Source organism: Hemicordylus capensis, chromosome 4, assembly GCF_027244095.1.
Source record: "Hemicordylus capensis ecotype Gifberg chromosome 4, rHemCap1.1.pri, whole genome shotgun sequence".
In the NCBI taxonomy this organism is placed as follows: Eukaryota; Metazoa; Chordata; class Lepidosauria; order Squamata; family Cordylidae; genus Hemicordylus; species Hemicordylus capensis.
Window position 1 is genome coordinate 93,884,128 of NC_069660.1, and position 24,170 is coordinate 93,908,297.

General features: G+C 42.0%; 2 protein-coding genes and 1 long non-coding RNA gene across 5 annotated transcripts in view; 1 reads left to right on the forward strand and 2 right to left on the reverse strand.

Annotated features, from left to right (window-relative positions):
* The window catches only part of RAB3B (RAB3B, member RAS oncogene family), a 149,563-nt gene extending 144,819 nt beyond the window's left edge, over nt 1–4,744 (reverse strand). The window contains exon 1 of one of the 3 annotated variants that reach the window (XM_053249980.1): nt 4,458–4,744. The gene's annotated coding sequence lies outside the window, so the exon portion shown is untranslated. The remainder of the gene's footprint in view (nt 1–4,457) is intronic. The other 2 variants (XM_053249979.1, XM_053249981.1) reach the window with 2 other exon arrangements.
* Nucleotides 1–13,738, forward strand: LOC128324873 (uncharacterized). Its single transcript, XR_008307139.1, has 3 exons — nt 1–144; nt 5,974–6,088; nt 13,095–13,738. It is a non-coding gene; the product is annotated as an uncharacterized LOC128324873 (long non-coding RNA).
* The window catches only part of TXNDC12 (thioredoxin domain containing 12), a 16,259-nt gene continuing 5,820 nt past the window's right edge, over nt 13,732–24,170 (reverse strand). The window contains exons 3-7 of the mRNA XM_053249982.1: nt 22,299–22,351; nt 17,638–17,711; nt 17,158–17,227; nt 16,993–17,076; nt 13,732–14,519 (exon numbers count right to left, since the gene is read on the reverse strand). Coding sequence (XP_053105957.1) covers nt 14,440–14,519; nt 16,993–17,076; nt 17,158–17,227; nt 17,638–17,711; nt 22,299–22,351 — 361 coding nt within the window. The 3' untranslated portion in view covers nt 13,732–14,439. The remainder of the gene's footprint in view (nt 14,520–16,992; nt 17,077–17,157; nt 17,228–17,637; nt 17,712–22,298; nt 22,352–24,170) is intronic.

The window sequence follows — 24,170 nt, forward strand, 5'->3', positions numbered from 1 at the left end:
CTTCCACGGAGGCCTCGTGTAGGCCGCAGTGAAGCCTGAACTCGAGTAGGGCCCAAGCCAGCCAGGAAGGAGGAGGCAGCCAGAGTGTTCTCTGCAGCAGAAGACCCCTTGCTGCCCTGCTTAACCCAGACCAGCATTTGCCAGGTAGAGTGTGAACTCCTTTTTGTGGTTACCTTTCCCGCCCCCCCCCCCCTATATAGGGATCTGCTTGCCATAGGGCTTGGATGGGGGGGGGAGGGACCGAGAAGTCTCTGAATATTTATTTTGAAACAGCTTGGAAAATTTGCTGACTTAAAAAAAACTATCTAAAAAGTCCTATAAGTGGCTTGTTTCATGGCAGAAAATTGCAAAAACTTCTGGAACACTATTTTATTAATTTTATTTATTCATTCATTCATTTATAAATGCACTTATGTTCAAGTTGTTTTGCAACCCAGAAGGTCTGAGTGAGAACTGTGAAGCATGTGTGGTGCTTTTGTTTTATTTTTCTTGTGTGTGAACTGCTCCCCAATAACTTGCAGGGACTTCAGGGTAAATCTGGCCAACATGTGAATGCAGCACCTCCATTCCAGAGGAGATGTGTCTTAAAGGGCTTTAAAAGCCTCCTGTGAAAAACCTCCTGCAATCAAACTTGACTGAATTTGATCAGAATTCTGGGAAAACAAACATAGGTTCACCCTGCATGGTTGAAAGTCTCCTTTGCTAATCTGCAGCGAGGGGCCCATTTTAATAATTCATCTTTCTAGTGTGTTCTAGGCATTAAAAGTAATACAAATGTATAGTACTCAGTGTATATCACTATATATTGTGATGTGTGTGTGTGTATTCAGTGAAATGTATTTGCAGGCAGCATACTTATTTTGGAATATCAGACTTAAATCCTTGGGGGCCTGGGGTGTGCGGAGGCCCTGGACTTTGGGGGGGGGGCATTTTAAAATCTTGTCTCTGGGCCCACTCCAACCTTGCTACGCCCCTGCAGCTGCCATGCACTGAATCAACACTTTCAACAAGCTGTCCACCATGACCCATGGAGAGGAGAGCTGGTCTTGTGGTAGCAAGCATGACTTGTCCCCATAGCTAAGCAGGGTCTACCCTGGTTGCATATGAATGGGGGACTTGATGTGTGAGCACTGCAAGATATTCCCCTTAGGGGATGGAGCCACTCTGGGAAGAGCAGAAGGTTTCAAGTTCCCTCCCCGGCTTCTCCAAGATAGGGCTGAGAGAGATTCCTGCCTGCAACCTTGGAGAAGCCACTGCCAGTATGTGAAGACAATACTGAGCTAGATAGACCAATGGTCTGACTCAGTATATGGCAGTTTCCTATGTTCCTATGACCCCAAAATCTCGCTCCTGGTCAGTCACCAACAGCTCAGACCCCATCAGTGTATATGTGAAGTTGGGTTTTTTTGCCCAATATGCATCACTTTACACTTGCTAGGCACTACTCAGGATTTTGTATGTGTGCCTTGTGGGGAGATGGACTGATACAGAGTTGCCACAGCATTTATTAAAACCAAATAGGTATGGTAACAAGTTCAATGACAGATACAAAGATTTAATTATAATGTCCGCTTCTAAGCTTGCTACAGTTTAGAGGGTATTGAGGAAAGAACTGGTTACATTCAGATTAAGCCACTCAATATTACAAATCAGGAGTTACTCTAAAGAACTACTTAATTTCAATAGGACTACTCAGGAGTAATTTAGTCTGGATATCAGCCACTGACCTTTATAAAGTAAGGCTTAAAATGTGTATGAAAAACAACATGACCCCTTCAAATTATCTTTCTTTCCAGTCAAACAGCGTTTCACTTAGTAGTATACCATGTTACTCCGTTTCTCCTACCTTGGTACCCTGTGATCAGCAATCTCTGATTTTGCAATTCAGTTCACTCTTTCACAAATGTGGCAACTGCAGAAGATTTCCTACTGATTATTTTTCTTCAGAGGATAGTCATTTACAAAGTCTACAACAGGAGGCCAAGTTGCTCCAGAATCCAATGGTTGCACCACCCCAAGTCAATGTTATGTCCATCCCTTATAATTTACCAATTCCACATTTTTCTGTACCCTTGATGCTTTTGCTATCCAATGCTTCCCTCCCATCTCATTGCTATCCCATTGCCATTTTCAAAAAAGATCCAAATTTTATCTGCCATGATTTACTAGGTATATAGTATCTAACATTAACAAATTCTTCTCATTGATCATCATCATCATCATCATCATCATCATCTATTCTAAATGTTTTATCTGGGTTTTATGGCTAGACTTTGTTTCTCTAGATGTCGGTGCAAAATTAACAGAATCCTACACATCAAGGTATAAAGTATTTTACTTTATACGTAGTACATAAAGTATTTTACTTTATTGATATTACTTTACAGCTCAAAATGAATAACTGTAATATAAAATATCCATTTTATCCAAATAAGTATGCTAAATCATTATTACCACTGAGCCTCTGATTACTTAATGCTGATCATCAGCAGATAGCTGAAATTGTGTTGATATGTCCTATGTTTCTGAACACGAATCCACAAAACAGTCTTTCTAGCTCCAAACCATCCATTTTAAATATTTTTTAAAAAAATAAAAAAATCCTACTATGCACCATGTTGCTACATATATTTTCTGTAGAAAGATAACTCACATTTTACTCTTTATATTAGTTTTGCATTAATACTGTTCAGCATACCCACAGTATTTCTTGCTTTTGCCATTCCTCACACACACAACAGATAAAACCCTTATTATTTATGTATTATAAAGTCTACAGATTGTAATTTGCTGCCTAATATGCTACATGTAATCCGTAGGGAGGTTATTTGAAAAATAAACAAGGTCCCATTCATATTAGAACACAAATTTACTCGGGGATTTCATATAATGTATTCTTTAAAAATGAAATTGGGGTGATTCATGAATTCATTTTGAGAAAACAAACATGTATGGTTCCTCCTTTGAGAACTGTAAAGCTCTATCTGATCAGCAGTGCTAAACCATAGGGATATATTGCTAATTAACATACTGATGGTCTGGCTGTATAAATAAAAAAATCCATGTTAAATGACCAAATATGTTTGACAGTTTGCTGGAAACCTTCCAGTTTTTCCAGTGACTGAGGTGATCCAAAGGTAATAAATGATACTGGAGGAGGAACATAGGAAGTTGAACATAGGAACATAGGAAGCTGCCACATACTGAGTCAGACCATTGGCCTATCTAGCCCAGTATTGTCTTCACAGACTGGCAGTGGCTTCTCCAAGGTTGCAGGCAGGAATCTCTCTCAGCCCTATCTTGGAGAAGCCAGGGAGGGAACTTTGGACCTTCTGCTCTTCCCAGAGTGGCTCCATCCCCTGAGGGGAAGATCTGACAGTGCTCACACATCAAGTCTCCCACTCAAATGCAACCAGGGTGGACCCTGCTTAGCTAAGGGGACAAGTCATGCTTGCTACCACAAGACCAGCTCTCCTCTCCCTATCTTTATATTATTTTATATTTATTTTATATTTATATTATTTAGGAGGCAATCTGCTGTTCCTAACAGGGCTGTCCTTAGATAGCCCCGGCGGAGTGCGGGGCCTGGGGCAAATCAGCCAGCGTAGGGGTCCCCTTCCAGTTAATTCTAATGGGGGATAAAAGAGTGGGGCCTGGGGCAGTCACCCTGCTTACCATGCCCTAAGGTCAGCCCTGATTCCTAGCATCATCCTTGGATGAAAATAGTCATCAGCCAAGCATGTTTTGCTGACATTGTCTTTGTCTAATCTGACCCATTTTGCTCAAAATAGTCAATTATGAGCAAAGAAAAATGAAGGCGAAAGAAGGGAAGCCCTGTCTGATATTGTAGTGGCATTCCAGTGCCACTACAACTATACCTATTAGTGGACTTATTGTTGTGGGCTACAAAGACAGTGAAAGAAACTGGGGCACCCTCTGTTTCCAGCCAGCTTGCTTGCTTGCTTGCTTGCTTTTCTTTCTTTCTTTCTTTCTTTCTTGTTCCCAGTGCATAATTCCCAATAAGCAAAGCCTCACATTTTAAACCACAAAGAGCTGTTCTCTGGGGTAAGGGAGACTGGCAACGGTTACGCAGTGTTACAGAAAAGACACTCTGCATATACCCAGAAGCTCTCTTATTGCTGCATAACTCCCAAGGGTTTATCACTGAAAAGACTTTCTGGGGCTGACCCGTGGTGTTCGTTCACATTTAATTCTGAGAGATCGTCCGTTTTCTTTCTTACCGCGGGACGAGAGCAACGTGTCCCTACTTCCCGTTCCCCTAATTCTAGGGAATGTTTGTTCTGGTTCTTCAGGGATGCTTAGCCTACGGAGTGACTGCTGGGATCCAGCGAAGAGATGGCAGTATGAGACGTGCAGATATCTTGAGCCTTGCTGCTGGCCGGGGAAAGTTGGGTGGGGACCACATCGTTCCCATTCCCTGCCTTACGCGCTCTTACCTGGGGTGCAGGTGATGGAGCCGCTTGGAGCACAAGGCGAGGGACCGAATCAAGATCAGCGAGGAGGAGGCAGCGGCTAGGATTCAGCCGAGCGGAACACGGCTCCCGGCTGCATGGACCTGGGCGGAGAAGAGGGTCTGTCCAGTTTAGCGACACATCCAGCAGCTCCTCCACGCCCGGCACAGAGGACGGCCCCCGGCCGGGGCGGAGCTCCCGCAAACCAAGGAAGGGCCCGCCCTTGTCCTCTCGCACGGGGCGGGAGGAGCTGTGCCTCTGAGATGCGAGAAGAGCGAGCGCAGACAACGCGCCCCTTGCTTGAATCCTCTCCGGTGCGGGGCGGGCGACATCAGAAAAGAGTGGGAGGACAGCATAGATGGGCGTTTTGCGGGACGAGCTCTGCCCCACCACATGTTAAATTTTGTGAAAGAGAAATAGAGGTTCACCATAATGAGCCATATGATGGAGAACAGCTCTTCAGATATTTATGGGCTGGTGGTATAACTAAGAGACGCACTGTGAGTATAGGCAAAGTGGCTGTTTCCTTCAAATAACTATACAGGCTCAAGAATGTGGTGGTGCCGGGCCCGGGTGGCAGGCGATCTATTGATTTGGGAGGGCGTTTACCGCACCCGCTATGGCACTACTTATGGTCCTGCCTCCTGCTCAGAGTATCCTTCTCTCTTAAAGCGTCCCCTGTTCTCCAGCTCCACCTCTGTCTCAACAGGTGTCTATCTCACCATAGTTTCCTTCATGACGCTACGTACGCAACACTATGGGGTTTTTTTTTTACACATACACACAGTCCAAATAATAATCAAGGAACAGAACGCCTTTGAGCATGTGCAGAGCAGACTACTGTAACCAGAACCAACCTCCTCACAGCTGGGTCTAAAGACTAAGGCTTCCAAAAGAAGGTGTTCATTCCAGCCAACGTGGTTTTGCCTGACAAAGTAATGGGTGGTCACTTCAGGGAATTAAAAAAAGTACAGTTAATGTTTCTCCAGAGTGCGGATGTTTCCTTTAGTACCTGTAACGCCCACCTTCAGAACTGTCCACTTTCAGCTAGAGGATGGGTCAAAGAAGTAGTCTGTGGGAATTTCGGATTTGTGGCAGTAGCTGAGCGTTTTTAGGTGGATTTTGCTCAACTTAAAACCGCTTAGAATGCAGCATGATCCCGCACTGTTGCTGAAAAGCTTGCATGTGTTTAATGGATTTTTCAAACTTCACATGTTGCGTTGTCCACTTCAGTTAATACATGCCTAGGAGAAATTTATAGAGTTTGTAATATCTTTTAAATGTGCTTTTAAAAAGCAGATGGGAGATTTTCACTAAATATGAAGGAGCGGCTTCATTTAAAAATAACACTGGAGTTAATTCTTACTCCTCAGTATTTTAAAAAAATATGTCTCTGAAAAAGGGAAGGAGTAGAGTGTTCTATAAAAATACAAGCCAGTCAAACGCAATTAACATGACTAATATGAGTTTATTCTATTGGTCTTGCTCTTTGTCATTGCAGTTTGAAAGAATTCACAAGCAAACCAGCATCCTGTGGACAAGTTACCAAATATTGGGGGAATCACAGGACATGCCATTAACTAAACTGCAAATTTGCTTAAAGTAGTTATAAGCAGGTATGCTACTCCACCTGTTGGCAAATAAAGAGTATACACTCTTATTTTAAATTACAGTACAGATCAACGTTAGAGCTTCTTAGAACATACGAACAGCCCTGCTGGATCAGGCCCATGGCCCATCTAGTCCAGCATCCTGTTTCACACAGTGGCCCACCAGAAGCCACTGGGAACCTACAGGCAGGAACTCATTTAGCTTCTCTGCAACCTCCATATCCTCCTTAATAATCCCTTTTACTCTCTCACTGTCGAATGGTCCAACCGCCTCCCTGGCAGGTTTCCTGTTTCTGGTGTATTTAAAGAAGTTTTTGTTATTCCCCTTGATACTTTTAGCTGAATGTTCTTCAAACTCTCTTTTTGCCTCCTTTATTGTCACCTTGCATTTCCTTTGCCAGAGTTCATGTTCCTTTCTATTCTCTTCATTTGGACAGGCCTTCCAATTTCATAAGGAAGTCTTCTTCCCTTTTATGGCTTCCTTGACTTTACCTGTTAGCCATGCTGGCATCCTCCTGGACTTAGTGGTACCTTTCCTCCTTTTGGCTATACAATCTAACTAGGCTTCTAGTATTGTGGTTTTGAGTAAATTCAATGCATTCTGGAGCGAAGTGACTCTCCTGATTTTCCCTTTCAGTTTTCTTTTCACCATACTCCTCATTTTGGATAAATTTCCTCTTCTGAAATTCAAAATGTCTGTTAGACTTCCTTGATGATTTCATCCAAGACACTAACATCTCAGTTTGGAGCACTGAATAAACTCTCTCATCTGTGCAGTATATCCCCCTGCTTCTTTAGTTGTCTCTCTGTTCTTCACCAATTTTGCAGTTTCTTCTGCATCCTACTAGTATGTTTCCCAGACTAGGGGAAAACACCTGTATCAGACAACAGTAATATAGGAAGATGCTGAAAGGCATCATCTCATACTGTGTGGGAGGAGGCAATGGTAACCCCCTCCTGTATACTACCAAATAAAACCACAGGGCTCTGTGGGCGCCAGGAATCAACACTGACTTGACAGCACACTTTACTTTACTTTAATTTGTTATTATTATTATTATTATTATTATTATTATTATTATTATTATTATTACATTTATATCCCGCTCTTCCTCCAAGGAGCCCAGAGCGGTGTACTACATACTTAAGCTTTCCATGAAGGGATATGAGAGATGTACACATCTTATTAGTACAGGGCTAAACTGCATGTTTCATTAAACCTGTTGACACAAATTGGACTTAGTGCAGACTAGACATAGATATATACATTATATCTTTAAATATAATGATATATTTAAATATATAGATATATACATGATATCTTTAAAAATTAGCTGTGCAGGCACTTGATCCAGCCTAGGTGTGTGGCATAGTGAGGAGGGGGTTAACACTTTCCCCTATGTGAAATTTCATCCTGAAAATTGCCCCCCATACAGCAATTAGTCCCCAAAGCAGCCAGTGTGGTGCAGTGATTAGAGTGCTGGACTAGGACTGGGGAGACCTGAGTTCAAATCCACATTCAGCCATGAAACTCACTGGGTGACTCTGGGCCAGTCACTTATCTCTCAGCCTAACCTACCTCACAGGATTGTTGTGAGGATAAACATAACCATGTACACCACTCTGGGCTCCTCAGAATAAAAGTGAGATACAAATTTTTTTTTGTCACTGTGAGCGCCAATTGCCACTTCTCTCCCTTCATTTCACACCACATTTCCTGGCTGGCTCCACCCCACCACCCCAGCCTGCCCTCCCCTTGCTAATTTGTAAAGGCAACAGCACTGCTTCCAGACCACTTTGACACTTAAGTTCATCTTGCAATGACAGGTTTAGCATTGCATGTAGATGCTGCCCTAGATGCTATTGCTTTCATCTGTTTCCGGGCTCTCATGTAATAATTCACACATAATTTGCCTCCACATGGATTGCCTCAGAAAGTTGTGAAGCTGCTGGCTAGGTTTATGTGGAAGGGGCATATATAAGTGGAAGGGGCATATATACCAGCCCTATATAAGTTTTCTATGTTTTGTTGCCCTGATTTTCCAGTCATGGCAAACCTTGAGGCTTTAACATGCCCGGTTAAATTCGTTTGCACAAGAATGTTTTTTCTACTTTTGTCTTTATTAATGGAAAATTTCCTCTGATGAAGCCTTTTGGCGAAACAGCTCATTATCCCAGGGTGGCTGTCTGGTTGTTTTTCTGGCATCATTCGTCTTCCATCATCAGTTGTCATCAGCCACTTCAGAGTATGTTGCCTGCTCCTTCTTCATGAAGGAGTCATGAGCTGAACTACAGGCACTAGCAACATCTTCCTGAGCACATTGGCTCCTCGTTCTGGATTTGAGAATTTGTCATTCATTTTGTATGTACTTTTTACATTCCCATATTTGAAGACATCTTGGACTTCGTTTAGGCATCTGCACATATTGTTTTTGTATTTTTCATTTGCATGTTGCAATTTCATATGGTATTATGTTAATGTATGCTTATATATGTGTTACAGATGTGTTCACTTGTTGTTATGTGTGCTGATAGCTGGTTATCTATTCTCTCTCTCTCTCTCTCTATATATATATATATATAAATATAAAATTCCAGTTTATATTTATCATTTTCTTTGTCCACGGGTTTTTGCTGTTGTTCTCGCGCCCTGATTCTCCAGTCATAGCAGTGACTGATTAAAGAGCTGCAACTGTTGTGGGAATCGAAATGGCCATGTATATACTTTGTACAGGGGTAGCACACAGAAACAGGGTATCCATACATTTCTGTCTCAGTGCTTATTGTAAGCCGCTGTGTGAGCAGCAGTGTGCTGGAGGAGTGGGTAGAAATATTTTAAAGAGATAAATGCTGTATGTTACATAGACAGGAAGGTCACATGGGAAGTTGTGTTATATAAGTTGTCCATATAGCTCAGTATTGTCTACAATGACTTGCAGCAGCATCTCCATGGTTCCTTTCAGGAGACTTTCTCAGCTAGATTGAACCTGGAACCTCCTGCGTGCAATGCTGATGCTCTTCCACTGAGCTATGATCCTTAACCGGTAATGGGAGGCAGGGGGAGTAGTATGAGTGGGCCTCTAGTCTGTTGTTGTAACAGCTACGGACTGGCCCACAGGGCAACAGGGCATATTCCCGGTGCGCCACACCCGACTCCCACCCTTAAGTACCCATTCTGCTCAAAACCCAGCGCCCACCCCATATACATTCCACTGCCCTCTCAGTGCCCCCAGTCGGGCCCTGTAGCCGTTACTGGTTTCATCAGTATGTATAGCGAAGAGATGTCAACTTCTGTATTTACTGTCATATGCTTAATTATTCTTGTCTAGTTCTTCATGGTGTAATTTTTGGTTTATGTCGATGGCTATATTTGAAATATTGGAGTTTGGATGTAACATGTTAAATTCCAGTTTGGAAGGGGGGTGGGATGAAATAATTGTATGTACTCAGGGAAGCGAATAGTCTTAAGACTATGTTTATTGCAATGAACATATTTAGATAATTTTATCACTGAAAAAGTTTTGCTTAAGAACACATTCCAGAAGCAATCTCCTAGAGTTGCCTGCTAGTCTGGGAGCAAGAGGAAACAACAAGCTTGTATTGCTCTCCTAAGACATCAAGCAATCAATCAACCACCAAGAAAACAAGGGGGGGGGGTGGAGAAACTAAGTCTGTTAAGACTGGAGATTTTCTAGGGTTTGTTTTCTGGCTGGGGAGAAGTGTTTGTGTCTTTGATTGAAGAGTAGCCTGAGCAGGGGATCCACTCCAGGTGAGTGCCTGCCTCAGCTTGTGGGAGGACTGTCCTGGGCACAGTCAGTTTGTCTGCTGGTCTTGAATACAAGGGTGAAGGCCAGAGAGCATAGTGAACAGGGCATTGGAGTTTTGTGGGAAGTGTGCAGGGGAGCCTGAAATAAGTCTGCTTGATCACAAGGAGCCCAGTGGGAGGAGAAGGTAAGTACTACTCCCTCCTTCATATTCTTAATAGAGGAAGTTTGAACATTTAAACAGCACCAGTACAGCTAAGACCTAACTTGCTAATTGTGAACCACCCTGTTGTTGTGAACCGCCCTGAGACCTTGGGTTAGGGTGGTATAAAAATGTGCTAAATAAATAAATAAATAAATAATAAACTATCTCCAAATACTGTGAACAGCCAACAAAACCAGTTATGAAGATAGAAAGCCAGCAGGAGAGGGGGCACAGAGTGTCGTATGTAAGACTATTTGCTCCATGGGCAGAAGTCATGAGTGTGTGCTCAGTGCAAGGAGAGCCTGACTCTTAGGGAACAAGTTCGTTCCCTCGAGACCAAGGTGGCGGATCTAGAGAAGCTCAGAGAGGGGCATGTGGACAGGCTAGAGGCATCCCACTCCAAGGCTGATTGCTCTTCTGCTGTCAGAGAGAATGAAGGTCTCGGGGAAGGAGGACATCAGTCTGAGGAAGAAGGAAATGCTCCCTTAGAAGGCACCCCTTCCGTGGACGATGAGCCCGTATCCTCTCACACAGGGGATACTCCTCTGGGGGGTGGGGGCCTCCTTGTAGTGGGCAATTCAATCATTAGAAGTATATTGAGATGGGTTTGTGACCCGCATGTTGACCACAGAGTGACTTGCCTGCCTGGTGTGAAGGTTGCGGACATCATGCAGCATCTAGATAGGCTGTTAGGCAGTGCTGGGGAGGAGACAGCTGTCGTGGTGCATGTCAGCACCAATGATGTGGGGAAATGTAGTTGGGAGGGCCTGGAAGCCAAATTTAGGCTGATAGGTAGCATATTGAAGTCCAGGACCCTCAAGGTAGCATTCTCAGAAATGCTACCTTGTCCACGCACAGGTACAGTGAGACAGGCAGAGCTGAGGGGTTTCAATGCATGGATGAGAAGTTGGTGCCAGAAGGGGTTTAGACTTGTTAGGCACTGGGATACATTTTGCGGCAAGCACAGCTTGTACAAAAGGGAGGGGCTGCACTTGAACCAAGATGGAACCAGACTGCTGGCACTTAAAATCAAAAGGATTGCAGAGCAGCTTTTAAAATGAAGCCTGGGGAATAGCCAACTTGAGCTGGGCAGTATCCAGTTCGGCAAATGCCATCCTGTAAGGTGTGAGGGTGTGAAACATTCAGCTAAAACAGAAGGGGACAGAACAGAACCACATAAAGAGCAGACAGGAGGCTGTGCTAGCTGGTCAAAGAGACCAAAGAGCCAAAAGAAAGATAGCATACAGGTGAAACTCGGAAAATTAGAATATCGTGCAAAAGTCCATTAATTTCAGTAATGCAAATTAAAAGGTGAAACTGATATGTGAGACAGACGCATTACATGCAAAGCAAGATAAGTCAAGCCTTAATTTGTTATAATTGTGATGATCATGGCGTACAGCTCATGAAAACCCCAAATCCACAATCCCAGAAAATTAGAATATTACATGGAACCAAGAAGACAAGGATTGGAGAATAGAACAATATCGGACCTCTGAAAAGTATACAGTGTACTGTGCTTGATTGGCCAGCAAACTCGCCTGACCTGACCCCATAGAGAATCTATGGGGCATTGCCAAGAGAAGGATGAGAGACATGAGACCAAACAATGCAGAAGAGCTGAAGGCCGCTAATGAAGCATCCTGGTCTTCCATAACACCTCATCAGTGCCACAGGCTGATAGCATCCATGCCATGCCGCATTGAGGCAGTAATAGCTGCAAAAGGGGCCCAAACCAAGTACTGAATACATATGCATGCTTATACTTTTCAGAGGTCCGATATTGTTCTATTCTACAATCCTTGTCTTCTTGGTTCCATGTAATATTCTAATTTTCTGGGATGGTGGATTTGGGGTTTTCATGAGCTGTACGCCATGATCATCACAATTATAACAAATTAAGGCTTGACTTATCTCGCTTTGCATGTAATGCATCTGTCTCATATATCAGTTTCACCTTTTAATTTGCATTACTGAAATTAATGGACTTTTGCACGATATTCTAATTTTCTGAGTTTCACCTGTAGGTCCTTATATGCCAATGCCAGAAGCCTCCAAGCCAAGATGGGTGAGCTGGAGTGCTTGGTTGCTAGCACAGAAATAGACATAGTTGGCATAACAGAAAGATGGTGGAACAGAGAGAACCAGTGAGACACTGTTTTCGCTGGATAAAAACTCTATAGAAAGGACAGGGAGGGGCACCTTGGAGATGGAGTAGCACTGTATGTCAAGGAAGGGATAGAATCTAACAAGATAAAAACCTAGGAGGACCGGAGTCCTCCACAGAAACCTTGTGGGTGACAATCCAAGGCCTGAAAGGAATTGTGCTACTGGGGGTGTGCTATTGCCCTCCAGATCAAAACACTGACAGTGACTGGGAGTTGCAGGAGGAAATCAGGGAGGCGTCAAGGAGAGGCAGGACAGTAATAATGGGTGACTTCAATTATCCACACATAGAATGGGTAAATTCACAATCAGGTAATGACAAAGAGGTCAGATTTCTAGATACACTGAATGACTGTGCCCTAGAACAGTTGATCCTGGAACCAACCAGAGAGAAGGCGACCTTGGACTTAATTCCCAGTGGCTTAATTTATGCCTCTTGTGTCTGATGTCCATCCTTAGCGTCATTGTGAGGCTTTTAAAAAGTCTCTTTTGAGGTTATGGCCAGGGAAATTGCCGATACAGTATGTGACTTTGATTGTCAATGGTTGGATGGTGTAGATGGTAATGGGGTCAGCCGTGTCGGGGTCATAGGACATAATGCTTGTTCGTGGAAAGCAGCCTTTAAACATAATTCTCTGCTTCTTTTTGATTTATTTTGAAAAAGATAAGCAAATCTTGCAGGCTCAGACAAGGACTTCTCAAAGACAAAGTAGACAGAGCTCATGTTTGTCAGATGAGGAAGCGTCCTGCAGAACAAAACACTTTTTAAACTTTTCAAAAGCATTCCTCAGTACAAATACCAAAAAAACTAATCCAAATTGTAAGGCAGAGTAGAGATAAAGTGAACCACAGTCAAAAGTGAATCTTTTCCTTTCAGGAACCAAGCATGACTGAGGAGCAAATCCTGAGAGAAGCACATGTGCGGGCACATACACGGGGAAGTGAAGAAGGAACTGAGTAAAAGGGTACTCTATCAAAGCTACTGAGTGCGTTTGACAGACACGCAAAGGGCAGAGCTACAGAGTCTTGGGGAGCTTGAAAATCCTTGCACATAACCCATGTTGTAAAGGATACTGGATCGCTACAAAGATCACCTACTTAAATATTAGTTGGGATGCTGAACTCCTGAATGCATGATACTGTTTTTTTTTAAACTACAGATATAGGGAGGGTCATAGTTCAGTGACAGAGTACATATTTTGAATGCAGGAAGTCCTAGGTTCAATCTTTAGCATCTCTAGGTAAAGCTGAGAAATATTCCTTTCTGAAACCGTGGAGAACCACTACCATCCAATGTACACAATACTGACTTAAGGTGGACCAATGACCTGATTCTGTATAAAAGCAGCTTCATATGTTTATCCATATGTACAAACTTTTTAGGCGGGGGCAGGGGGAAGACACATTAAATAGTAACTCCACAACTTTCGCAAAAAGTTGCCAAGTCTACACTCAACCCTTAATAAGAAAAGAGGGGGAAGGTTACTCTTCTCTCAAAATTAAATGAGGGGAAATTTTAAAAAATTAAGATCAATTTTATTGTTTATCTTGGTACAAAAATACAGTACAATGTGATGAAATAAGGCATCTACCAAGAACATTCAGCAGATAAGAGGAAATTTTCACACAAAATAATGCAATACAGTCTCTCATTTGCATAAAAAGGCTTGAAAGAAGACTGCACAAAGGAAAAATGATATTTCTGTCTAGTGCAACCAAAGGAACAGACATTTATAAGAAAGAAACACATTGGTAGATTCAATACTCTTCATGCTACTCCTTGATCAGGCAGGAAAACAAGTCTACTTGATATAATGTTCATGGCAACTTAGTACATTTGGCTCATGTGTGTGATTCTAATGCACATAGAAGTGTATTACAAACCACACACCAGCCATTTTCCAATATAGAAATGTAATTTAAAAGATCACACATACTCCACTAAAATAGATTTTAATGTGGTCAGAATTGAAGTATTAATTCATTAAATAATGCAAATATTTTAAGCTTTATTTATGCTATAAATAGGTATTTCAGTGTAAACAAGATGACAATACTTTGATTTCACTATGTGAAAAATCAGATAGCATTTGATCGAACAAGTTATCAATAGGAAAAAGGTCTTCTGGTACAGCTACAGTTCTTCATCCAGTATACGTTTAGGGAGGATAAGGAGTCATGTATAATAAATTCTGAACCCATATAAAAAGATCTCCAGTGTATTATAACTCATCTCCAAGATGTTTTTTCTTGAAAGCATCACCTGTCAGCTTTTCTTGCGCCTCTTTCATTCCTTCTATGACTGTAGTGTTAAGAATAAGAGACATTTGGTTAGTTCAGATCATATGACAGAACAAAGCAGCAACAAAGTATTGATTTCATTGTTTTGTGGGAAAACCTTATAGAATATAGATAGAAAGCCTTATAGATTGATACACAATGTATCCATAATAGTTCAAGAGATCTGTAGCAATGCAGTCTTCACACATTTTCCCTTTCATTGCTCCCATTTGTTAAGATCAAGACTTGCCCACCCATCCACCCCCACAAAGAGTAGACAGTATAAGATCAAGGTCAGCAAGCCTGCTCTTCTTTGATGCACTTTGCAAAATTCTGAGTAGAACGAATCTACTCTTTTCATGTTTGGGTGAGCACAAGAGGGGAGTGAATCTTGATAAGGCATTGTATCTTGAAGGGCCAGTTCAGTCTAATTGCATCTGTGATGAGCATCCCACAGAGCTTATTGATGCAACATGAAGTGACAAATTAAGTCTTTTCCTGCCCCTTTTGCTAACATGCAAGAGATGTGCATATATACACACAGATTGAAATCCAAAGAGCCCAGGGCACTTTTCCACACATAAAAGCACTTTCCTGACATTCACTTCCCTCATGCTAGGGGTGTGCAACAGGCAGATTTTTGTGGTCTGGTTCAAATTTGGGCTGAATTCAAACCAAACCACCGGTCTGCAAACCGGTTCAGTTGAACCGACCAGCAGTCTGGTCCATTCGATTGAACCAGTCTGATGGGCTATGCTTGTACAGGGGAATCCGGTGAGGAATCTCCTTTACAAACCAAGGGGAATCCTGCCTTTAAAAGGCTTCTAAGGGTAGCCGGGGAGGTGGTGAGAGGGCACCTTTAAAACTAGGTGCTTACCGATCCTCTGGCAGCTTCACAATTCTGGCCTCCATGCATCTGTGGAGGCTGGGACTGTACTGCCGCAGGATCAGTAAGCATCTCCTTTTAAAGGTCCCCTCTTGTGCCTCCCCCACAGCTGCCCTTAGAAGCCTTTTAAAGGCAGGATTCCTCTTTATAAGCATAGCCCCCGCAACGGACTGGGCTCGGCCAGGTTCGATTTCAGACTGAACCGCCTCTCCTGGAGGCCAGTTTGGTTAGCGATCAAACCAGTGAACTGGCCTGGTTCGTTGTGGCTCAGTTTGTGCAAACCCCTACCTCATGCTATACTGGATGGCACTGAAAGTTTCCCCGGCCCTCGGGGCAGCTTTTGGAGTAAGGGGCTAGAGACAATGGGAGTCTGTAGGAAGGGAAGATTAAGAAGTTTTGTATGCCCCTGGAAGCCTATGTGTGCAACTCTTTAGATTCCAGGAACAGCAGAAAACAGAAGCCCTCTTCAGACAATATATGAACTGGAGGTGATATATTTGCATACAGCATCCCCAAGAGCACACTCAGAATACTTGCCTACATGCCGATGCACTTAGAAGCCACCGCCACTCTGCGGTCCATGGGACAGATTCTTCCTGGAATTGGAACGCTGGGGTGCCCTAGCAGTTCACATAATGGGAAGAACCTGGCAAGTACAGTGTTTGCTTCTGCAGACAAATGCTGTAACCAAGGACAGCAGGGGTGGAGCTTCTGAGGGCATCAATGGGGGAGTGTGGATTCAGAGTGCCCTCGGGGATGGTGGGAGTACAGTGTCTACACAGTTTTTATAACATCAGAAGTGGGCTAGAGAGACATATGCAATAACTAGACCTAAAGTTTCGAGGTTTTCTTTTTCTTTTTAAAGAAAAATCTCACCTTTAGTAAGGTGAGCTATAAAGCTGCAAGCTCTGGCTTCACCTTTTGTACACTCCCTGGCTAGAATCCAGAGGAGTGCTAGCATGACACTCCGTGGAAGCCATTTCCAACATTGCCCCCTCCTGCAGCCTTCCAAAAGGTCATTCCTAAAAGTCAAGGGACCCTTGGCAACAGTATGGGTTGTGGGACAGGAGCCTGAAGGGAGAGGAGAACCTGGAAACCAGGGAGAGGCATCATGTCACTGATGGATTTCCAGGGTCTCCATTCCCACCCACCCCTGCAGTGACCCATGCTACAGCCACTGTTGTTATCAAGGGTCCCTTGGCCCTTGCAAACAGCTTTTTGGGAGGCTTGAGAGCCTGAGGAGGGAAGATGTGCCCTTGTAAATTGCTTCCAATAATGCTGCTCTGGACGCTAGCCTTAAAAAAAAGAGATTAGTATAACATTGTTCTGTACATTAATGAGAGATCATAGCTTAGTGGTAGAGCATTTGCTTTGCATGCAGAAGGTTCCAAGTTCAATTCCTGGCATTTCTAGGTAGGGCTGGGATACGACTCCTATCTCCAAAAGCTGCTGCCATTCTGAACAGACAACACTGAGCTTGATGGATCAATGATCTGACTGTCTACATAAGGCAGCTTCCTTGTTAACCTAAAATGAAATATAAAATGTGAAAAAGCTGCCTTCGCTTTGGCCATCTGATCCAAACCCACACAACCAAATCCACACAAACCTTGTTCAGCACTGGTATAAAAATACTTGTAGCTGGGATTTCCTCTCTCATTTATGATCTCTGGGTGGACTTTTCCACTGGGATCTGTGAAACAAAGGACAATTAAAACATCCATATAACAACTTTCTCCTTCAAAAGGCAATAACTATTGTTGTTATGCTTTACCCATGAAAAGGATTCTGGGAATGTAGCCACCATCAGGGCTCAAAGCTTCATCCTTGGGTTCCTCTTCATCCTGCAGATAAAAGAAGAGTTAATATTCCTTGGATATACAATCCATCTTCATAATTACCGTATCTCAATTCAAACTACATGACTTCATAATAAAATCAATTAAGTGGTTGTGGTTTTAGAAAGAAAGAATACCTTTAAAAGGAAGAAAACATTGCTGCAATTATTTATACTTAACAATGTTCCTTTCGGAAAACAGCAGGGCATTACTTTATGACAATAATAGTTCATTCAACATTTTCAAAAGTGTGTAGTGCAAAACAACAAGATCAATGAACAGGAGTTTGCTTTTTTCCAAAAATACAATCAGTGTTTCAAATCTATGTTTTCTATAGCTACATTAAAAATAATGTTAAAGAGATCATTTAAAGGAAGAAAATGGAAAACTATTCCATTTCAGTAACTGAAACTTACCTCAAGGTTGACCATCACAAAATTATGGGCAAGCTCTGAGATTTCCTTAGATTCAGCAAACTTTGGCTTTAACGCTAAGACAATTGTAGACAGGAAATTAAATTAGGCACGAAAGAAAAGAAACACTAAATTTCCACATACATTATTCTAAACACAATGGCCTTGATCAAACAAAAGCCAACTATGCTTAAAACCCGCTGAAATCCATGGGGCATGTATCAGTTGTAATGAACTTGTCCCATAGATTTCAAAAGCATGAGTAACTTTAGCTGAATCAAAACTAAGGTGTTTTTAATGAGCAACAATTAATACATACTATTATAAATGCAGTAGTTGTTTTTAAACTGTAGTACAGAGAGGGCTACTGTGTGCCATCTAAACATGTACCCACAGTGGTCACAGATTCGAAAAAAAGGTTTTTTAAAATCTGTCAGAAGGTTAGAGCTCTAGGTTAGGTTCTCTCTCTAAAGACCTTCAGACAAGCCCTATGGATTCAAGTGCTGAACAATTCTGCCAGTGCAACCCATCAATGCTATTTGAAAAGAGAAACCTTATATTTGAACCTGTTACAAAGAATTAAAAGAAAGTTCCATCACTATATAGTTACTGGGAAAGATAATTTTGCCTGTTTCAGAAATAACAAGTTAGCATTTAAATGTAAACAAAATGAATATTTATTTATTTTATTTATACACTGCCTGACTTCAAAGGCTCTGGGTGGTTCACAAAAAACAAACACAAATAAGACTGTTAAAACAATTTAAAACAATCAAAGATTACTAAGAGCCTGGCTTTAAAAAAAAGTGTCTTAAAGGCTCTTTTAAAGTTTTTTTATATGGTCTCCTTTTACTTTTTTTTTTAAAGCAGTAAGAGCAAGATTCTGACAGCCATCTTGTTTAATGACGACTTAAAACAAAAAAAGATACGCTGGTATCCTTTGCAAGCAATCTCTGATGAGAGAGTCCAAAGGAATAGAATTGCTATGTTTCAATCTTCTGAGAAAAAAAAGTGTTTGACGTATCTCTGGAGTTCTTTTGAGATTGTGGAGGAATGAGGCCTAGACCTCTTGGGTTTCTGTAAATAAGCCCCTGTATTGTTAATATTCCCATACTTCTTTTTGTAAATAGCCCTCGTATTATGAATGAATTATAAATTGTATTATATTCCCAAAACTGCATTATTGTAAATAAGATTCTGTGGTTGCAAATCCCTGTGCATGGAGGAGGTTGGCAGGGACAAAAGTTCAAATCTGTTTTTCAGCAGTTTTATAAAGTAAAGTGTGCCGTCAAGTAGATTTCGACTCCTGGCGCCCACAGAGCCCTGTGGTTTTCTTTGGTAGAATACAGGAGGGGTTTACCATTGCCTCCTCCCATCAGTATGAAAAGATGCCTTTCAGCATCTTCTTATATTGCTGCTGCCCAATATAGGTGTTTCCCATAGTCTGGGAAACATACCAGCAGGGATTTGAACCAGCAACCTTCTGCTTGTTTTGTGGTACAGGGAAGGGGGGAAAATTGTAGGCAAAAATTTATATACAGGTGAAACTCGGAAAATTAGAATATCGTGCAAAAGTCCATTAATTTCAGTAATGCAAATTAAAAGGTGAAACTGATATATGAGACAGACGCATTACATGCAAAGCAAGATAAGTCAAGCCTTAATTTGTTATAATTGTGATGATCATGGCGTACAGCTCATGAAAACCCCAAATCCACAATCCCAGAAAATTAGAATATTACATGGAACCAAGAAGACAAGGATTGGAGAATAGAACAATATCAGACCTCTGAAAAGTATAAGCATGCATATGTATTCAGTACTTGGTTTGGGCCCCTTTTGCAGCAATTACTGCCTCAATGCGGCGTGGCATGGATGCTATCAGCCTGTGGCACTGATGAGGTGTTATGGAAGACCAGGATGCTTCATTAGCGGCCTTCAGCTCTTCTGCATTGTTTGGTCTCATGTCTCTCATCCTTCTCTTGGCAATGCCCCATAGATTCTCTATGGGGTCAGGTCAGGTGAGTTTGCTGGCCAATCAAGCACAGTACACTGTATACTTTTCGGAGGTCCAATATTGTTCTATTCTCCAATCCTTGTCTTCTTGGTTCCATGTAATATTCTAATTTTCTGGGATTGTGGATTTGGGGTTTTCATGAGCTGTACGCCATGATCATCACAATTATAACAAATTAAGGCTTGACTTATCTTGCTTTGCATGTAATGCGTCTGTCTCATATATCAGTTTCACCTTTTAATTTGCATTACTGAAATTAATGGACTTTTGCACGATATTCTAATTTTCCGAGTTTCACCTGTATATTGAGAGTGTTTTGGAGAGAGGGAGGACTGAGAAGTCAAGACCGTCTGTAGGAGCAAGTCAAGAGCTGGTGGTTGCAGAAGAAGGAAGAGAGTCAGGAAGTCTGCTAGAGGGAGTCCAGGAAAGAAGAGAGTGAGCAGCCAGCAAGAAGAGAAGCCAAGCTGAAATCACTAAAAGAAAAGGAAGGGCCAGGCTGGATTGAGCCCCTGACCTGTGCTGTAATTACAAGAAGCCAGAAGCTGAAAAGAAAGCACAGAGGACTCTGAGTAGGGACCAGTATAGAGCCAGATGGTGATTCTGCTTTTCCAGTTTTTATTTTCCCCTGACCTCTGCTCTGTTATTGTTTTATTTTCTCCTGACCTGCTAGAGTTATTGTTTTGAATTTGTATTGCAAAAGCAATGTTTGAATTGAACCATTTTCTTCTAAAAGTAAACATCCTTGTTATTAAAAAAGAAGAAGCAGCTTGTTGATTTGTCTCCACTCCCACCTATAAGCCTTTCTACACTACTGAGGTTTTTTGCTTGTTTATTTTTGTAATTACTGATAAAGGTGAAGGGCTGTTGTAGTGGACCCAGCCATTCCAAAAGTCTACTTGGTGGCAGCGGTAAAAACGTTAGGAGGAACAGAGGGCTGTTCCGCCATAGAAATATGCAGTACAGTCTTTTGTCAGAGACAGAGATATGCCAGAAGGGTAGCTATATTGGTCTGTTGCAGACAAAACACAATAAAGAGTGTTGTGGCACCTTAAAGACAAAATTTATTTATTGTAACATAAGCTTCCATGGACAATAGTCCACTTCATCAGGTGCATGAAGCTTGGCATGTATAAACAAGAAAAAAAAAAGAGATCTGCATTAGTTATCTTAAACAGCCATGAAATGCAAGTATAGGCTATGAAGCTGAAATATATAAAAAAGCCCAGTGTGAACTTACAGCAGCAGCAATTGGCAATAACAAAATAACTAATGTTAGCACCTATAATGTGTCAGAAAGCTATATCCAATTCAAGTATGAAAGATTAGAACTAAACCTCATGATACATTCTGATTCAGCAGTTTCATGCTGGTGTCTCCCCTTGAAGTTTCTTTGTTGCAGAATGGTGACTTTCAGATCAACAACAATGTCCACAGGAGACCACAATGTTCTCCCATTAGTTTCTGAACTTGTCTTTTTTTGTAAAGACTGGCCTATTTGTTGGCTGGTGATAACATATATGCTTTTGGAGGATGATCAGCTTAATTATTCTCTAATAGCATGGGTGACATTATTAGGTCTTGTCATAGTGTTGTGTAACTAGCTATGGAAGCAGGATTAGCATGCGGGTTTATTTGGTTTCTGTGTTTCTGTCTCTGTTTTGTGGTCAGTTGTTGGTGAACAGCTGTTTAAGATGCGGCTAGGAAGCAAGGAGAGACCCATCATCCAAGGTTTTTGGGAGAGAAGTGTAATGATCTAAGATGATACACTGGAATGATTTTAGCTGAAAACTGTAGGTGACAACCAGTGCTATCTTGTCATCTTCTCTTCTCGGTTTGTCGTCCTGCACTACATTATTCCAGACCCACTGCTGTTGTAAGTCATCACATTTATGTATCCTTCACAGACTATCTTCTTTATATATATTTCTCTAAGACATACCCGTGGCTAATTCTATGTGTGGCAGCTCTTGCAAGAGTTTGTGGGGACAGATGGGCGGCAGGGATGGACAGGCAGGCAGGGGGAAGGAGGCGGCAACGGGTGGGTGGAAGGAGGCGGCAACAAGCGGGCAGGTGACAAAACAGCGACAGCAGAGGGGGCCCTGTAGTAACAGGCAACAAACTAGAGGTGTAGATGCTTTGTGCCCAGCCCAGCTAGTATCTCTTGAATTTCATCCCATTATTAGTCTTTAGTTAGTTTAGTTAGTCTTTAAGCTGCCACAAGACTTTATTTTAGATAAACATATAGCAATTCTCTAAGTGATCGCCCTATGCTCAGTTGTGGGAGCCACAAGGTAGCATCTAAAAGAGAGCAGAACAGGACTCTGGACAGTGTTCAGGTGAACTAGTTTCTCAGTACAGAATCCACTGAGTTTCTGAATCAAATGCCAAAATCCACTAACATCTCAAATGGCCATCTGAGGTTCAGAATTCTTACCCATCTTCGGTTACTTTTAAATTGGCATTCAGCCACAGCTGTGTTTTCTACCTCTCTCCCACAAACATACAATAAGAATAGTCTTACAAATTTACTTAGGAAACCAATATCTGCAAGCTACATGGGTGTATAAAGCTGAATGATGTTAAAAATGTTATCTATCCACATAATTAAGAATTCTGACGTGCTATCCAGGAAAATTAATCTACTTACCTTTGCAAGCACCACACCATGATTTGTGAATGATTATCATGAGAGGTAACCCACTTAAATAGAGAAAGGAATACACACCATCAATGTACACTTCAGGAACAATTCCAAAATCAAGTTTATACATAAAAAGGTGATTCAAATTCAGATTTCCAGATTATGTCTTTTTCCTCTTTCAGAACTAATAAGTGACCTTATATTCTATGCATTTTTACTTGGAAGTAAGCCCTACAGTTTGCACTAGCTCAAGTTAGTGTGCATCACAGTATTTTATTTATTTACTGTATTTATTGTTAAATTTATATACCGCCTTTCATTAAAACAATCCCAAGGCGATAAGAGAAAAATAACCTGCATTGTACCATGTAGTGATCCCGCTCATTGCAATGAAATTTGATCTTCTCTACCTAATAACCTACACACCGTAACAGAGACTGTGGAAACAGCACCCTGCCTACACCTGGAACTTCTCAAGTCAACCACTTTTCCTCTTGTATACCAGCTTGCAGCCAAAAAAACACAACTTGCTGATAATGTTAAATTTTATGCAGGAGGTCCTCTTTATCCATAGGGGTTCTGTTCTTGCCTACAACTGTGAGTATGGAAACCACAAATAAAGAAACCTTACTACTATGGTCTCAATCCTAAGATCTCTTAGGATTTCCTTCCACCACCCCAGCTATATCTAGGAAACAAAAACCAACCACACAAAGGCCAATGACATCCTTTTGGGGCCAACTCCTGAGAACACACACAGAGAATTAGATTCATAGGTCCAGGAAGAGTGAAGTTAGGTGATGATGACCAGCAATCTGTTTTGATATATACAAACAGACTGGTTCTGAGAAAATAAAACATTAGCAAACTAATTATAACAGCTTCATGCATTTGAGCTCCTTTGATTGCTCATTGGTTGTGGAAAATTTAGTACTCACTTTACAAACATTGGGGGGAGAGACGGGGAAGCAAAAGTTTGTTTAAATGGCTTTAAGTCAGTGAGGAAGAAAAACTGACAAAGGAAAAATGCACACTTCATTTAGCAAGGTATATCCGGTGAAAATATGCATTAACTGGCACCTCCCTCCCTGCCCCAATAGAGTGATAAATGACTGCGACTCAGTTCTGGAACATGTTGTTCAAACAGATGTGTCCATTTGCTGATCAAAGAAGCTCTTGTCCTCTGGACACTCAAGCAGTAAAGCTCATATTGATGTAGCTGGCATTGTAGAGCACGTTCTATTTCATGCATCTTCACTCTTTGCACAACACAGAAGTTTCTTTCCTTCTATTAGGCATCCTATTTCAAACAGACATTAAACAGAATGACTATTTGAGAGCATTCCCTAACAGATCTATATCTGCCTACTCAGGGATGCAACCACAAAGACTATATTTGTCCATACACTGGAGTGAGATCGTTAAAAAATCACCAGCTCCCCACCAGCCAAAGTGCTTGCCATTGTAAAGTAAGCAAAAGTAGGCCACGAAGAACATGCCCAGTCCCAGGGCTTTCATTTTCAAGTCGAAGGCTCCAGCCATACACTGCAGGTTGTGGCTCAGGTACTGAAGGAACATGCTTCTCAGCTGGGGCAGATTCTGCTTGCCTTCCCCTGGATGCATTTTGGCACAGCTGAGAAACTGCCTGCAGAGCCGATTTAGCTCAGCCAGGCTGACGGGTCTGTTCAGCTGCAATCCCTGAGGCTCTTGGCCTAGCCCATCCACTGGGACGAACTGCCCAGACTGGACCCCATTCCTCTGAGCAGCCAGAACATCCTGGGGGAGTCAGTTGAGTTGGTGCAGGAAGTTGGCAGCTTGGAGGGGCTGGGAGTAAGTGGACTGGTTGGGGGGAGGCAGGCGGCGCTCAAAGATGGCAGC